Raw genomic sequence first — 18,645 nt, forward strand, 5'->3', positions numbered from 1 at the left:
GTCCAGACCATGCGGAGATGGGCCAGACTAAGCCAGGAAAACACTTATGTTTATCAGGCAGAGTCTTAACCATTTCCACAGATGTCAATCAGGCAAAGTGACTGTGACGGCTCCAATTAGGGAGAATGGTAAAAATGGAAACAAGGCACTGAGTGAAAGCCGGCTCGAGGTAACAATACCAGTTTGACGGCTGAACACTTGGGCAGAGATAAGAGTTATATATTTGAATAGTACACTTTCTGAACCTGATGTTATTAGCTATTTGCTGTTGAGTTTTGATGCATTTACCCGTGATGTAATTATCTGTATTTCAGTGGTTTCTATTTCTCAATAATTCCTCACAGAAATGTCTGGCATCTTACTATGCGTCTTGACTCGGTGTGGTATGTTTGCAGAACATTGTGGGGGCAAAAAAAAACCCAAAACATTTTAATTACCGCTCTTTCATTTTTCTCAACCTAGTTTTGGTTCCAGTGTTTGTGATAGAAAAGTACGAACGAAAAATAAAGACGTTTTAATCTACGCTGGATGTTGCTCCATTTCTTCTCAACCATGTGAACGCTTTCATTTCGCAATTCTTGTAAATTGCAGAGGTTTCCTCAGAAGAGTTGGTTTTTTTGTATATGGGCTCTCAGCGCTATGACCGTAATCGCCAATTTGCAGGATGGATGCCTTTGGTCTGTGTTTACATGTACCCACGTGAGTAAAACAACTCTTTGGAACTAGTTCCCAACAATCTGGAGAGGGGACTGAGAAGTCAGTGGGCCACACAATGACGAGTTTATGACGGCAGGATCCAGCGTAATTGACCAAGTGGGAGGCTCACACATATTTATGGTCTGATATTGAAAACATGTGAAAAGAAGAAAGGCATGTTGCTTGAACAAAGGCTGGACACAATGTTGTAACACTGAAAAAGGAGCTAGAAGCCAATTTTGGACGTAGTATTGGAATTGTCAACAAAAAGCCAGCATACCCTCTTTCCATCTAATTTTCCCTTGACCTTGCGTATATATACGCTGCACTGTAGAATGTCTATTTACCAGGGACTGACGACCACACAGAAACCCAAGAGTATATGTGTGATTGTGTGTGTGTGTGTGTGTGTGTGTGTGTGTGTGTGTGTGGCCACTCCAGCAGGACTTGTCAATTAGGCTAGCAAGATGGTGATGTAACCTGGGTCAAGAAAAGGTTAAATAAACAGAACTTGGCTAATGCTGAAGAAAAAAAAAAAGACACTGGCAGAGTCAAAGTACCATGTTTTTCCACTCATGTACAAGACCTCTGAAGTGTGTGTAGGAGTGTGTGTGTGTGTGTGTGTGTGTGTGTGTGTGTGTGTGTGTGCTTGTATTTGTGTCTTACCTGGAGTGATGATTATGCTCTGGGCGTCTTTAATCATGTCGACAGTCTGATCCACGTTGACCTCGGTGTGTGTCCCTGTGATCTCCATGGGCTTTCCTGTGCCGGTGGAGGACGTGCCGTAGCCTCCCAGGATCACATTAGCCAGAGAACGGTTCATGGCCTAATAAGAGGGAGAGATTTCTTGTTTTTTTATTTTTATTGTAAATGATTATTTAAGTTTTGTTGAAATTAATTTTATCTGTACAACAAAGTGCAGCATTTAGAGAAAAATGACAAGGATCCTTCCTTAAAAAAAAACTATTTGTAAACTGAAATTAGATTTAAAACAGTGTCTCTACTCTGGTAAAGTTAGAGTACCCCCTGGTGGATGGGAGAGGAACAACGATAAGGCCATCAAATGCAGTGCTTCTCTGGTAAACACTCTGATATTAAGTTCTTCTTTAGATCGAGACGGTTTCCACTCACCACACACATAATGTAAGACAGGATGGCTCCAGACGATCCAATGAGAGCTCCGACAATGGTCAGCAGGTTGTTATTGAGCAGGAAGCCCTCAGCGCATAGGGCCCACCCGGAGTAACTGTTCAATACGGTGATGACCACGGGCATGTCAGCGCCGCCAATAGCTGCTGTCAGAGTTACACCCTAAATGAAAGAGGAGAAGTTTTAACCAGACTGGTCAAAAGATTCAATGAATGCAACAGCAAATGCAAAGTCTGAACAAATTCTCTCAACATAAGAACAGAGAGAGACTTGCTGACTAATATGATATCTTAAAAACAACAAAAAAAAAAAAACATTTATCTTCCATTAGAGGGGAACCTGTCTTTTTAGCTTCACTTACATTTTTCACAATCAGATTTTGTAATTCTCTGTCCCTCTATCATCTGTATTGTTTTGAACAAGAGCCAGCTGTGGTTATCTTAGCAGCAGGAATGTTTGACTTTATTTCAGTTTGCACAGGTGCACATCATCAATTGGTCTGTTGGAGGATATATTATACTGTACTTGAAACGCTGATTACAGATCATTTGTTTGAAACATATTCATTTATAACTGAAACTGAATTCACTTCCCTCCATTAATACAGCTAGTTATCACACACTGATTTTTCCTGAAAAAAGTATGCATGGAAAGCGAAGACACAAACATTGCAACACATCATTCATATTTGTGATCAGTATAATACATGACTCTCTTTTAACAGCAGAGTCACATTACTGTGCAAAGGGCAGGGATCACCTGATTATCATCTATTTTCTGGTACATTTGTAAAAAGCAACTGAGTACCTCTAAAGACAGTTTGAACCTATTTCCAGAAAAGGTATCAATATCTGATCTGTTTCATTGGTTGACAAAAGGCTGTTCAACTTCTTTGTGTAAATTAAATGCTCTTTCTGCAGAATTTAAGAGCAAGTACCTACAGCAGAAAATTAACGAATCTCAAAACTTAATTCCCCCAATAATATACTAACTGTCTCCAGAGGTCCACATCAGTTCATCAGTTTCTTTTATACTTAGATATTTGCAACTCGTGCAGGAGGTTGATCTGCAACATGCTTATTGAGATATGTCAAGTAAAAATGATCTATATGGTGTTGTTGACCCTGGACATCTCTGTCTCTGACAATTTCTGTTACCTCTTCAGAAGTTAAGCATGTAAGCATTGAGTCAAAGTAGGAGTTTGGCAGTTTTACAATTCAAGTCTGTGTGTAACTATGGCTGCCACACCGTTATCAGCTCTCTCCTCAACTCAGATGTTTGGGCAGTTACCATTACCTGTGCAAGAAGCTTCCTTCTTTTTTCACCTTTGCTTTCTTTTACCACAAACATTTTTTTTTCCTTTATAAAGATGACTGTTATTATAAAGATGACTCAAAAAATTCCTTTTTAAAGTCAGCATAAAAAAAATCCAATCTACAGTATTGAAGTGCATGTTTCACCTTTCTTAGGCCTCCACCTAGGTCATTAAATAAATTAGGATGCAAACATGCACACACAAACATGACATACCATGACAGCAGAGAGAGCAGAGACCGATCCGAGACAGGTGATGCCTGTGATGTAACTCGGGTCCATCATGTAGGGAATCATCCCACCAACACTGGCGGCCATGAGAGAAGCGTTCAGAGCGTGACGACCGGGGAGCATGAGGGGAGAGCTGTTCAGAACACCTGTATGGAGGGAAAAGAAAGGGGGACATGATGACAGATGGAAAAAATACATGAGGATACTCCCTAAAAACTGCAGATAGAGACATTTATATATCAACAGAGTATAAACACAGGCAGGTCTATATAGCCATGCAAATGTAGACATTTTCATTGGATTTATCTTTCAACAGCCGTAACTTGATACTTGTCATTAGCTGAATGTCATGTTCATGCATAATTTGCCCTTTTGAAACTGTTGAAGCCTACATGGCAATTACAGTGTAACTTTCAGGACTAGTGCCAGCACATGAACCCAATGAACTCTCCACCCCCCCCCCCCCCCCCCACCCCACAAGCTGCAGTTGGTATGAAGCAAGTCTAAAGACCCTTTCTTGTTGACAACTAGAGTACAGCTAAGGTGAAATATCACTGCTCTAATGCTGATTGACATGATCCTTCTCATTCTCCAGATTATAGGTTGGCTGTTTGTAGTGGACGAAGAATGGTGTAAACAATTGTAAGTTGCCTTATACTACTGTTATGATGTTATGTTAATTTGTTTTTATTCTTTTTTAGATAAAAAAAAAAAATCAGGCTTTTATTTTGAAATAACATAAACAGACTGTTTGGTACATCAAGTTACAGGGGTGAGTAAAAACAGCTGCAAGAGTGTGAAAGTCTAGAGCCAGGAACCGGTTAGCGTAGCTTCGCATTAAGACAGAGGGGGGGGGGACCAACATTATAAATCTAATTTGAGTGATTTGAAGACTGAACAAAACATAAAAGCCAAACTAGCTTGTTTTCACCTTATGTCAAACTATTCCATTATACATTGAGAGGTTCTGTCCACCATTCACTTGTTTTCTGGTGCGAGCAAAATAACATCTATAAAGTGTCAAAAAGCCAATAGGTCACTGTCAAATATAGATGCAGTATGGGTCTTCTTTTCACCAACCTTTGACATTAAATATGAACTTGTAGGGATCTCATAGCAATCTCACATCACTTCTGCAATAGACTGGATATTACTGACTCACGTCTCACACACCTGTGCACGTGATGTGACACCTCCAGCCATAAAAATAGCCAATGGTTTATTGATTCAACCGTCCGTAAACTGGTGATGCTGTGAGCAAAGATGTCAGATAACTGCAGCTGAAGGTGCAGCTGACTCACGTCTGACCTATGGTGAGTTTGTACTTTTGTCTTTTTTTTTTTCCACTGATGTCCATCCAAATCTTCAGAATGCATGACTGTGCGTCTCTCACCTTGCAGTTTGCCGTATGCAATCAAAGAGCCACTGAAAGTGACACCGCCGATGAAGGTGCCGAGGTAGGCGACTATCTTGGTGAGGTTAGCTGCGGGGTCTGTGGCAAAGTGGGGGTATTCGATCATGTATTCAGCTACACAGGTGAGCACGGCAGCCATCCCCACCAGGCTGTGGAAGGCTGCCACAAGCTGGGGCAAGTCAGTGATCTGGATCCTCTTAGCTATGGCCAGGCCTAAATAGAGAGAGAGAGAGAGAGAGAGAGAGATAACAAATAAATAATAATATGCAAATTACAAGCATGTGCACACACACTGAAGAGGGTTGCTGGGAAGTGGGTCGGTGTGAGGGACCAGGTGTTGCTTATGAGGCCTATTCTGGGAAATCCCTTGTTTGTGAGCGGGTCTACACTTCCTGTCTGTCAGTGTGTGTGTGTGTGTGTGTGTGTGTGTGTGTGTGTGTGTGTGTGTGTGTGTGTGTGTGTGTGTGTGTGTGTGTGTATCAGTGTGTTCGTTCCTACAGGAAACCTGGCTGTATCTGGAAAGGAGCGTTATTGTCTGCCCGGACAGTTTAGTCTAGGATTCAGCTTTGTTACTGGAACAATTAGCATTTAAATGATCAAACTGTCCTGAGTGAGCAACACATGATGCTGACCGTCTCATCAGACCACCTGGGTCTGGCGGCGAGTGAGTCATGTTGTGTTTGATGTAAACATCACAGAGTCACTGCGCTCTGCACACCTGCTGCTTAATCTTGCCAAGCTTGGAAAATATGAAGGCATCCGAATCCCCAAAAACTTGCATCTACTGCATCACAATTCTGCAAGTATTTTGAATTTTTCTGCTGTCTCCTACGTAGTACATAAATACACATAGACTCACCAGCAGTACCACCAACAGCCATGGCTGCGCTCATCTGCGCCAGGAGTTCAGGACTTGGCTTGAGGGCCCCCAAAGTGGCAATGACACCCCCAGCAACTCCCATCATACCCAAAGCGTTACCCAGACGGGCAGTCTTCTGGTTGGAAAGACCGGCCAGGGCACCGACACAGCACAGACCGGAGCCCAAGTACATCATCTGGTTATAAAAAGAGAAAGCATGGGAAACAAGGGGTTATAGACTTGGATCGAAGAACCGCAGAATGAGAAGCATGGCAGATTGATTTTCTTGGGAGGTCTTTTATAACATCTGGGCAAACAAAGAATACATTTGGATGATGATAAGCTGACTATGATAGCAATAGGCTGCGCTCGGGGATTTGGAAAGCTTTGGTAGGTAACCACAATTTGAATCCTGATCTTAGCATGTGGACACGGCTCAAAACAGCCTCCCTCACCTGTTCAATGTTGTACCCAGAATGCAGGGCGGCGGCGTAACCTCCGACAAAGACCCCACCAGGGAGAAGATAAAGGTAGTTGTGCTCTGGGGGATCGGTGGAACGCTTGAACATGTCCAACATCTTCTTTGTCACAAGGAAACCACCTTTGGGGGAGAGAGAAAAATGAATACTGGACCTAAAACAAAACTCAGGTTTAAGCTGCTTTAATGCATTAATGTGGTTTTTAATACTGAGGCAGGTTAAAAGGAAGGGAGTTGAGGCGCCACAAGTCCATGTAAAAGGCTTATTTTTAGGCAACAGGTGTTTTTAAGCCAAGTCCAATAACCAATGTTAGGAATTTAATGAGTCTATTTTATCCTAGTGTAAATATTTCAAGAAGAAAACCTCAAAAGTGTCGGAGCAGGACCAGACGGTGTCTCACACTTTACAGGAGGAGATAACATTACTGTGTGTGTGTCTTTCCTCCCTCTGGCATGATGTTAGCCACGTGCACACACACACACACACACAGGGTGTACATACGAGGGTGAATCAGAGGCTAGCACCTGTTTCGCTTCAGTTCATGTAATGTTAGCTGTGGACTCTCCTACTTAAACATGTAATAATAATAATAATCTGACTTCTATTATTGCAGACCAATCTGCGTCGATAAATCAACATGGAGGAATGTTCATATTTAAACAAAGTTGGTATCCACGTATTGTTTTAAGCTGTTTTCCTTTTCTTTAGTCTGAATGGTTTCTCATGATACTGTATTTAGAAATCTGGCAGGAACGGAGGCTAATCTGCAACACAAAGCTATAGTAAGACTCTACAGTCATGCTAGCACAATGAGGTCAATGCTTAAATCAAAGGGCTAACATGCTTACATTGTCAGTGTTTGAATACTGATGTTGAGTTTATGTTATTCATCTTAATTCAGTTTTTTTAGCATGCTCACGTTGGGAAATTACATTAAACACTGCCATCAATGTTTAACCTACAACGTCCCGCTCAAATCTTAATAACCTGCTTTATTGTGGTCAAATGGTGGTCAGTGGGGAATGACATGCGGAAAGAAGCCACAGGTCAGACCCGGGTCGAAAACTCTCAAGGACTTAAGCCTCTGCTAGTCTACTGGCGGAGACACAAAGATATCTTTACTGATGTTAATTCATATTTCATGACTTTTTTTGAGCAGTTCAATTTGTAATGGCTCTCTAGTTAAGCGGCTATTTAGCAAATGAAAATCAACACTGCACAATGGACGCCTGGTAGGTAGCAGTATCAACGTTTTAAATGACTTGATTGGTTATAGACTTGGAAGTTCTCAGACTATATGGATGGAAAACTATAGGCTTTATGTGCAGATAGAGGGCGCAAACATAAAAACCAAATATGTAAAAACTAATCCCCCATATGAAGAATAGTCAGGACATGTGATTTATAAACCACATGATGTACACTGATGCGGAAAGACAACAGAAACAATCAAACATATGGAGTCTGATTTAACCTGGTAGCTTGTGAGGTTGTGAGAAACGGAACATTTTGAGCTCAAAATGTTCAGCAGACCCTGGTGTTTTCCATTCGTTCCCACATCTAACGACTGTACGACTTAAAGGGAACAAAAAGCTTCGGCCACGGACCTGTTCCTCAGCGCAGACACAAAAATGTCAGGGTCTGTTTAATAGGAGCTAAATTTCAATATTGTGATTCTTCCCTTTCCATGGAATGTTTTTTTTCCCTGTTCCCAGGGGTTTATGGGTAATGTGGTGAACCACTTAGTGTGGAAACGAAACCAAGACAAACATCAAAAATGATTTTTTTTTTTTTAAGGAATTAGGTATGTCAATGGAGGCTGTGGTGTTTCAACATGCTTTTGTTGGGGGTAAAGTTAACGCAGAGCTGAAAAAGACTACCAGGTGGTTTGAGGACTAATGCCACAGAGCCTAGAAAGACCAGGATTAATGTCAAGACTCACAGGCTTTCCTTCAAGTCGAGTCCTTGTGGTATCCTGCATGTCTCTAATTTAAAACTCACAAGAGATGTGGTGCGTTTCTAACAGAGAGGCTGAAATGTTCCAATATGCACGTTAAAACTCAAAATCTCCCCTGGTGTTAAATGTGAGCTAATGGGATAAATTAAAACACATTAATGGCTCAGCCTGGAGGAACACTGTTTTGAAAGTCTATAAGAGAATAATGAGTTTTCTAATGACTCCAGGAACACTCTGTTTGTATAATGGGAATTGTGTGTGTGGTCCAAGCTGGTGGGTAGAAGGGGCAGCTGCAGCACTTGGTTTCAAAGGCAAATTTTGGTAAAATCCATTAAAAAAAAAACATGCAACGCTTCAGCCTAATTTGGTATTTTTTGGCTGAAGGCTGCTGTGACTGGCAGGGATGGTGGTGAGGTGTCTGATCAGGTGACTCACCGGCAATGTTGACCGAGGAGATGAAGGCAGCCAGCAGAGCCAGAGACTCAGCGGTGGTGTTCGGGGTGTAGCCACCACCCATCAGGGACAGACCACCCACAGCTGTCAGTCCTGCGAAACAACAAGTAACAGTAATTATTAACTATCCCAACCAATTATACAGGACGTTCAAACTTTTGGTGATCACATAAACGATACAAAATCTTTTTTAAAAAGTCATGAAAAAGCTCATTTTGATCCCTGTTTCAAATGCATAACTACATACATTTTAAAGTCTCTTCTTAAATTCAGAAAACATTGTTTCCTTCCGAGACTGTAAATAAGATTTTAGGGATAAAATGGAAGCAGAGTGAAAGAGAGAGATTTGGTGTATCAAAAGAGGATCAGGAAACCTTGATAACATCAGCCATGTAATGTCTTACAGCATCCCAGTCACCTTCATTCACACAGAGCTGTGTTCTTAAAGGAGAACTAACAGGTATACAGTTTGGATGTATGTGTGAAGGAAAAAGTTTTTTTTCAAGGAGGCAAAGAACAACCTCTGTAACTTTCCTTTTGTTCCCCCCATTTCTAGAAAATAGCTTCACACAATATTTACTTCACACTGTGTTTAAAATCAAATCCTAGACCTTTCTACATGCTTAGAAAATATTTCAAAATGTAAAAAAAAACATGGACAAATCCTTGTTAATCCTTTGCCAGTGTCATAAGCCTTAGCTGATGTTTCTTTGCAATGACACTAGTGTTGGTTTCTGTTTTAGATAGTTTTCCTGTGGGAATTTTGCAATTGTTTAACAGTGCAAGTTGAAGTGACTCAGAAAACATGTTGGAGAAAGAGAGAGAGAGAGAGAGAGAGAGAGAGAGGGAATGATTTACAGACAGCCCAAGCTGCAACAATAAGGACAAAGCCTTAATGATACAGATACATCAGGTTAGCCTGTTTGTTAGCAATTCAATCTCTATATTCATGATGAAGCTGAACTTTTGGAAAAGTTTCTCTCTGTTGGATTTATACTGTAGATATGTCTGAACTAATTTAATGACTAACTTTACACAGAACCTGTCGTTGCCTTTGGAAAAACTTTTTAAGGGGCTTGTGGATTAGTGTTGTCATGTTTTTGTGTTAGGAGCTGCCTGAATGTATTGCCTCTCTGGTAGCTGCTTGTGTGCTTGCTTCATCTATACTAGGCAACCCTTCATTTCTTTTTTTTTCTCCAAGATTTTTTTTTTAGAGTTTTATTCAGAGTCAGGAGAGTGGATAGAGTTAGAAATCAAAAGGAAGGACATGAGGGAAAGGAGCCAAAAGTCAGATTCGAACCCGGGCCGTACGCTTTTAAGGACTTCAGCCTCTGTACATGGCGGCATGCGCACTAACCACTTGGCTACCGGCGCCACCCATGCTTTTATTTCATTCACACCTGAATAAACTGTATATCATCACAATTTCACAAAATTGATTTTGTCCAAACAACAGTTTCAAACGAAAAAAACTCCTCATTTACTGCCTTAAATGTCACAAAAAGCGGACAATACCTTTACTTATGCCAGAAAAATTCAATAAGCCAACATCTGATTGTTTAAATAGTCAGTTAATAATTTGACTGAATAACTGATCACTGAAGCTCGAGCACAGATAAAACAAACTACAGATAATTCAAGATACACATGACTCAGGTCTGATCTGCTTGTTTTTTTACTTAAATATAAATCTGAGACACAGACATTAAGAGGAGACCTTACAAATCTGGCACACTTTCTTTTCATGAACTAAATGAAAAAGTATGCTGATACACCATTAAGTGGAGATCAAAGGACGCTCACTATCACAGCTAATAGATTATCCAGAAAGAAAGCCAACAGGTGTTAGTGGACACAGACACACACACACACAGACACACACACTCACACACACACACACAACTATTTAGTGGGTGGGCCGGCGTCCTGTAGGTGCGTCTCTGTGACAAACAGTAGTCGCCAGGCTACAGGCAGCGAGCTCTCAGGTAGATTAAAGCATTGCTAATAGACACCAGATATATAAAGACACTTGATATAAGAGCAGCGTCTGAAGAATTGAAAATCTCTCACCAGTCAGAGTCAATGCTCCCTGTAACTCTATAATCTGCTCGTGAAGAATACAACTGACCCTAAATTCCATCATGATTCCCTAATGTCTGTGACTGATTGTGTGTGTGTCTGTGAGTGTGTCTTTACGATACCTGGCGAAACAACAACAGAATTATGCTCTCACTGTTTCCATAGCTACAGACCGTCATTGACAGATATTTAAAAAAAAAAAAGGTTATAAAGGCTACGCCAGGCTTGAAGGGAAAATACCTGGACAGGGAGGATAGGGACAGACCGAGGAAAGGAGAAACTTTTTCAGGAACAAATTTCTTTTGTGGTTTTTAAATTCTCCAGATATTTACTGATAATCCTGTAAACTTGTGCCTTTTGGACTGATCCTGAATAAGAACAGATTTAGGAGGAAATGTTCAAATACTTGAATTCAATAGAAGTATTTGACTCACTGTAACACTGTTATAGTGAAAGACAGGAACAAAGACACTGTGAAGATGGTAACTTATAAAGTTTCAAAAGGAAGTTCAAACTTTCTATCTTAACTTACTGAATTGCTGAGCTCGGAAGTCGAGCTCTAAAGTCCGTCTGGGTGCAACACTAAAGGATCAGAGGCCTCCCGTGACCCTCAAAGATCACAGAGGGAGTGTTACTTCCTACCACGGTGAGGGTCTCAAGAGTGATCAAAGCGGTGAGAACACACACATGCACTTACCTCTCTAACCCTTTAACCCCTCTGTGTTAAGCAGCAGCAGACAATGAGGACACAATCTGTAAGGTTTTTATTTGGACTGAGTGCAGAAACAGCGTAGCTGCAGGGAGCTAATCGACCGAGAACATGATCGCTTTGATTCGCTAGCTCACTCTTTATGTTAAGCCTTTTTTTTTTTTCCTCGTTTCTTTTCTATTTGCGACTTGTCTACTTGCTACTGCTGGAAGAGAAAGTTGCATTCTCCTTATTACATCTTGCTAAGTGCAAGACCAGTCCAAGATCCAACACGAGTCAGGAACGCATCACTAGATCACTCTCACAAGCATTGATCCCTGTACCAGCTCACAAAAACAGCTTTGGTCAGAGGTCTTTCTTTCATACGTACACTTAAGTCTGGAATGAGGTCCCACATTAAATCAGGACAACAACGACCTCAGTTCGGCATTTCAAGCAGGCACATAAACATCTCCTGATGAATGGACAAACTTGCAACCATTGATTGAACTAATATGTGTTGATTTCAGTTATTCCCCCGTTTAGTCTGATTGTTGCTTGTGTCATTTGTCTGATGTGATCTTTGTTTTGTGCTGCAGAACAGGAACCTGCTGTAAACCAGTTTGAACTGAGCCAGGCTCGTTTAACTGTTACTCATGTAATGTTACTTTGAGTCGTTCCAGTATAATAAATGAAATATTTCTCCCTTAAGAATATTAACTGTAGTTAGCTGAATGATGAATCATATTTAGGGAGCAACCAATATTAGAAATCTTATCATCTACATCTACTTTTTTCACACATGTGATGGTCATGGGTGTCAAAGGTCAGTTCATACTGTATGTCCAGAAATGTAAAATGATCAGATTATAATGAATCCAGATAAATATTTAAAGTAAGCATTAAAGTAAGTGCTGATGTAATTAAATATATACCAACACATTGAATCTTGAAAATTAATGTCATCCTTTGTCTTGATTCAGATCATAGTGTTATTTTTGGGCCTGGGACTAACTGCTATGGTATATTTTTCTTTCTTTTTTTTAACCATTTTACTCAAAGGGTGAATGTAACAGCATTCTTATGCACTGGGAAAAAAAATGTCTTCACTAACTGGAAGTCTGTCTCTGACAACTAGGACACACTGAACACAACCAACCTGAGATGGCGTTGGTGACGGACATAAGAGGAGAGTGCAGAGCGGGAGTGACTCCCCACACGGTGTGGTATCCCACGATGCCGGCCAGACCGAAGGTTGTGACGATCTGAGTGAAGGCGGCGTTGGGAGCCGACAGACCCAGACTCAGCAGGGTGGCAGCGCCTGGAGCACACAAAGTTTAAAAAAAAACAGAGAGGGGCTTGGATTACAACTAGAGACGGCTTTAATAGACCATCAAGGGACATTTCGGATTGAGTCATCACCACAGAATCGAGAAGATATCATCAATAGAATAGAATAGAATTACTTTATTGATCCCAAACTGGGAAATTGTGGCGTTACAGCAGCAGGTTATCCAACACACAATATGAGTAAAAAACACAATGTTAGCAAATCTAAACACAATATAATATTAAATACAAAGTAAATAAGTACTAAAAGATATCAAAACTAAGAATGTGAATATATACAACCAGGATTTAACTAAGCATTACTAGTCTTAAATAGGAAGATTAAATGTAAATGTGCAAAAACAGAGTTGTAAATGGACAGTATTGACATAAGTTAAAGTGCATGAGTGTAGACATATTATCAGCAGAAACTATACAATATAACGGCGAGTAGACAGCCAAATGAAGTGAACTAAGTGAATTAAGTGTAAATTAAAGTAACAGATTATATTATATAAGCGAAATTGCTCTGAGTATTTTAACTTTTTTTTCCCACATAAGAAAAGAAAAGGAGGTGAGTCGGGCAAAATGTTTGATCCACTTCCCAATCCAGTTATCTAGATAGCAGTTTAAACAGTATACTTAAAGTGTGGATTCATTAAATCCCTCCAAGCTTGTTGCTCTTTTGGTCAGCTGTGAGATGTGGTCGGTCATTGACCACCCACGTGTCCTTACTTCCTGCTACTTCAACAGACAAGGTGAACTGTTCAGTCAGAGAGCTGTTGGTTAACTTTGCAGGTGTGGCAACATTTGCCAAACTCTCTCTCTTTCAGGTGAGCTCACGAAGCTGTGATAAAACTAAGTAAGCATGAAAACGTCTACTTTATGTTCCACACTAATAATCAGCATGTCACCAGCATAAAGCAGCGTCTCACTCTTGAATGAAAAGAGTGGCTCAAATCAGCAGCTGTGTGGTGGTGTTAAGTAGGAAACTACTCCAGCCCCTAAACAATGTGTGAAACCACATTAACTGCATGAGGTGCACCTACACTGGGTGCTGTGTGACACCATGGGAAACACCCGCTCTAAGCGATACATCAAACACACTCTCAGTGGGACGCTGTTTTTACAATGCACACTTCCTGACACTAACAGGGTGTCTGTGTGTGTGTCGCTTCACGCCTCCTGTGCACATTCCAGCGGTGACCTTTAAGGCGGATTATTAACCCTCCCTTCACCTCAGGGCAGACCTCGACCTGCCTTCAGACCCCTTAGGGGGCGATGGAAAAAGAGTAAATGTTGGAAATGATGATATGATTTGCTATATTTGCTATATGATGTGGAATAGCATCGTTCAGATTTCTCTTCTTAGCTGGAAGATCACAATTTAACATCCACTGACCTCCTGTGTAAATGCCAGCGGTGGTAAGTGTGGCCTTAAAGGGGGAGACTTGTGCAGCCTTCTCCTTCTCCAGCTCCTGGATGCTCTTGGGTTTAGGAGGAGCTGCGACTGGCACGTTGTTGGGCTGAGGAGCGGGGAACAGATTCTTTCCATTCTGTAGACGACAGAGAATAATATCGCAGAAAAAGACAATCAGAGAGTTGAATCAATCTTCCCTAACAGCTGTATTCATTACACAACTTGTAGTTATCTACACTTCCCAGGAAAGGAACAACAGCAAAAAAAAACATGGTGGAAATGAGAGTAATTGTGAAAGTTAACAATATCAAATGACAGTTGTTAAGAGCTGATTTGATGTCTGCTTTATTCTCTGATCTTATTACCTGCTGCTGCACAATGAACTCTGTTACCTTGCTAAATATGTGAAACATTAGACCCTGATGTCAAGATGAAAGTAAGCAAACTAATGACCAGCAGGTACAGTAAGAAGTATCTGCATTTCAGCATCATTTATAAGTCTAACAAGATAAAAGTAATGGTTTAGGCTTCGTATCGATATCAATCTTATTGGTTCACCTTACTAAGAAACACATGGAGGACGAATGACTACAGCCAAATCTACAGTGGCTCGCTGCAGTGTGAAACTTTTACAGTCTGTACTTAATATAATGTTTGTTAACATGAATACATGAAAGGAAAACAAATATTTATATTAGTGTTCCTACAGTTTAGTAGTTGTAAAGCCTTTCGCTACGCTGCTTCTAAATTCGAAAGAGCCTTTCGATGCCAAACATGAGGAACTTAATATGCTAAATATTGGCACAAATGCAGGTGCTTAAGGCAAAAGGAACAGAAAGGAGCTGGACTGGCAGCTGCTCCTGGTTGCACTGTGTTATTTCTCAGACAACATCAGACTCCTTATTTTAACAATGTTCACCCGTACATGTGTGTGTGTGTGAGTGTGTGACCACTAGTAGCCACCTTAGCTGGTCAAAGCTTTGCACATTTTTTAAAGGCTCTTCCAGAACTAAAATAATCTCTCTTTTACAAAAGTACAAACCTCAAATGAGTCAAAACCAACACACGTTCAAAAACATTTCCATTTTTCTGTTCACTTGTTTTACATTTGGATGAACTACTTAAGAAAAGCTTTATTAATCATGAAACTATACAAGCATTACTAACTGAGTGATGAATATTTGATAAATAATTTAAAAAGAGACAAAAAGTCAGCACACAAACGTCAGCAGCAACGGACGCAACGGACGCAAAGGACTGAAGGCGTCCATTGCTGTTGTTGTTGCTGCCTTACCCGGATAAAAGAAACCTGAAGGACATTTGTGTGCTGACTTTTCGTCTCTTTCTAGTCTTGTTGCGGTCGTGCACCTTTTACTGTGTTTAACTGTCGAGAGTGCTTCTCGTTTGTTATTTTTATAAATCATTTAAGGGCTACAACTATTAATATCAGAACATCTAAAATCATAATTATAAATATGAAAGTAAATCTTTCAGCTGCTCAACTTCAACCTCTATAATTAATACAATCAGTCCTCCACGTTTCATCATCTTAACAGTTAGTAATGTTTATATTAGATTGATCAGTCTATTATCACTTTTACCTGTCACTGCTAATAACACACATACTTTAATCATGATTACTGACATTGTAGCTATTAATCTATTGTATTCATTGCTGCAGTTGTTGCTCTGTTTGTCTCTATCCGTCTCTCTCTCTTTCTATATCTCCCTCTATCAGATTGACACAACATGAGTCTGGTTCTTTCTGGTTCTGTCTTGGTTTTTTCTTGCCACTTTCTTAGTGCTCATTGTGAATTCATGTTGTGAGTTTGTAAAAAGTATAAGAGAGAGTAAGGTCTTTTACCTGCTCTTTTTGGAAAGAGTCTTGAGATAACATTGGGTATAAATTGGCGCTATACAAATAAAGATCGATTGATTGACCGGTCACGTTGTTGTTTTTTACTCCTTCATTTGATTTACAGGAACATTTATGTCCCGTTATACAGAAGGAATAAGGAACAAGGAAGAAGGAACAGATTCCTTTCTGAACAATGAGTTAGTGAGTGGCAGCTTGTAGAGCATAATACACACTATGGAATTTAGTATAAGAATTATTATTATTACTAGAATTGTTATGTTGATGCGTTTTAACACTGTTAATACTTAAACATGGATGATGATGTTTTGTGATTAATGAGAAGATACTCAACACAAACAATGAAGATGTTTTTAAAGGAGGCCAAGAAGAAGAAACGTGTCATAAGGGTGACATCTAGTGACCATGAATGGACCTGCAGTCATTTTCTAAATGCTCCTAAGGATCCTCAGTTTTTCTGTGTATTAACAGAGACATTTAGGCAAAATATCTTTAGTGCATAGACATGCATATTTGCTAGGCTGCTGCCCATATGACACATCATACCTGCATGACAACAGACCCTCTGACCACGTGATCCATGGTGCCGTAGTCAAACACTTCCTTCACGTCGAGGAAAAAGTTATCCGTGCCGGGGCTGAGGGCTCGCATCAACTTAGTGATGTTGTTGGAGTACAGAGTGCTGGACTGAGTCGGCAAACGGCTGGGCAGGTCTGTGTAGCCGATGTGGGTCACTCCCTGTAAGACATATGGACAGAAACACAAGTTTGAAAGGACAGAAGAGATGAAAGACACTCAAAGACAATCAACATAACAGTTTTGTGTTTGTAATGTTTGCTCTGACCTTGTATACTGACAGCTCTCCAGGTACTGTGGTCTCAATGTTTCCTCCAGCCTCAGCAGCCAAGTCCACCACCACAGACCCATCTTTCATGCTCTCCACCATGGGTGTGGTGATCAGGATGGGCGCCCTCCTACCTGTAATGGTACAATGGAAATGGAAACTTCACAGATGCAATGGGTTCAGGGCCATTAAAAGTACTAAATCTTTCAAAAGCAGGATAATGGACAAATATTCTTGGAAATCTTCTTGTGGAAAACTTCAATATTCCATTATTTGTCCTTGTTGTTTATACTGTTAGGAAACAGTAAGGTTCTTCTTCTTCTTCCTCATCTGTCTGTTTCGTAAATTACTTTGGACTGGTTTTCATGGGGAGAATAGAGAATGGGTTTAAGCTGTGTTTACTGGATTGTCCGATAGTCTTGAACGCACCATTCCTGAGGTGCGCACAGAGCATAGGCACAGAGCGGTGCTGTGTTGCTTTAAATGACGTAGGACTCAGGTGAATTGACAGCTGACCCACTCCCGTGAACCTGTTTTAGAAACCAGCCGTATCTTATGTGATCCAACTACAACAAACAAAACTGAACTCATAGTCGAAGCTTGGGCTCGTCGCTCATCACAAAGCCGTCCGGTGCGATCAGGTATGCGTATAGGTGAGCTGACCTAACCTTATGTTTTCCTGTCTTGAGAACCAGTCCTTTCTGTCCCGTCATCTCTTGACCACTGTGTCACACTTTAGGTTAGGGCTAGCGATTTGTTGTATTTATATGTGTAGCCGGTGCTAGCTCATAACAATACTACCTGCCCTGAGTACTTCCATCTTAAATCTATGTACTGCATACATTGTGCATGAGTCTGTGCTTCTGTGCATACCAGGGATAAGAGCAGTGCTGATAACGATGTCCACTTCCCGACACTGTCTGGCAAACAGCTTCATTTCTTCTTCTATGAATTCCTTTGACATTTCCTTGGCGTAGCCTCCCTGGCCCTCTCCTGACTCCTTCATGTTCACCTCCAGCGGCTCTGCACCCAGAGATTTGAACTGCTCCAAAGCTGCAGCTCTGCAGGAGAGAGAAAGAGGTGACTCATGAATCGTAACATGTCCCTGTTAGAACAGGCTGCTACAGGGAACACATGCTGCATGGTATTGATACATTTTACATTCGAGTGTCATTTTTGATTTTCTTTTAAACTGATACAAAGCATAAAACTGTACCGTACAGTTGCAAATCTTTATTTTTTTTGACATACTTTATTAATCCCTGAGGGAAATTCTGTTCCTGAGAGACTTGCTTCTCACACACATCGGCCCAAAATACACACACATGCACAAACAGGACCTGTGGATGTGCAGTAATGGAGAGATGTCAGAGTGAGGCTTCTACACAGGGAGCGTGCCAGAGCTGTTGTTCAGTGCCTTGCTCAAGGGTATCTCGGCGGAACTCGGGAAGTGACCTGGCACCTCTACAGCTACCAGACCAACTTCCATATTTTGGTCTGCACCGGGACTTAAACCGGCGACGCTGCGGTTCACAACCCTACAGACTGAGATAATGCTGCCCCCAGAAAACATAACGTTCATAACTAAAAGTAAAAGAACAGTAATAAGACATTAAAGCACTCTAAGTACATTACATCAGGGTTTTTCTTTCTCCTAAGATGCAAGGATGTAATCCAGATCATTTTAATATTATTCTTAACAGCTTCAGGGTTCACTGCTTACTTTATTTTCACCATATTTAGCTCCTGCTGAACTGAAATGTTCTACTGCTGCATTCCATCAAACAGTTGAAAACACGCGACGCCTTTTATTTCAAGAAGTCACAGAGTTGTTGTGTGTTTACACTGTTGTAAATG

At 40.8% G+C, this 18,645-nt stretch overlaps 1 protein-coding gene across 1 annotated transcript in view; it reads right to left on the reverse strand.

Moving 5' to 3' along the window:
* Positions 1-18,645, reverse strand: part of nnt (nicotinamide nucleotide transhydrogenase) — a 36,360-nt gene that overhangs the window by 7,761 nt on the left and 9,954 nt on the right. Inside the window, exons 7-18 of the mRNA XM_061061665.1 lie at positions 17,662-17,849; positions 16,789-16,922; positions 16,491-16,682; positions 14,051-14,204; positions 12,479-12,640; positions 8,535-8,645; positions 6,119-6,264; positions 5,664-5,859; positions 4,784-5,017; positions 3,376-3,536; positions 1,828-2,007; positions 1,363-1,522 (exon numbers count right to left, since the gene is read on the reverse strand). Coding sequence (XP_060917648.1) covers positions 1,363-1,522; positions 1,828-2,007; positions 3,376-3,536; positions 4,784-5,017; positions 5,664-5,859; positions 6,119-6,264; positions 8,535-8,645; positions 12,479-12,640; positions 14,051-14,204; positions 16,491-16,682; positions 16,789-16,922; positions 17,662-17,849 — 2,018 coding nt within the window. The remainder of the gene's footprint in view (positions 1-1,362; positions 1,523-1,827; positions 2,008-3,375; positions 3,537-4,783; positions 5,018-5,663; positions 5,860-6,118; positions 6,265-8,534; positions 8,646-12,478; positions 12,641-14,050; positions 14,205-16,490; positions 16,683-16,788; positions 16,923-17,661; positions 17,850-18,645) is intronic.

The sequence above is a fragment of the Labrus mixtus genome, chromosome 17, assembly GCF_963584025.1.
Source record: "Labrus mixtus chromosome 17, fLabMix1.1, whole genome shotgun sequence".
NCBI classification, from domain to species: Eukaryota; Metazoa; Chordata; class Actinopteri; order Labriformes; family Labridae; genus Labrus; species Labrus mixtus.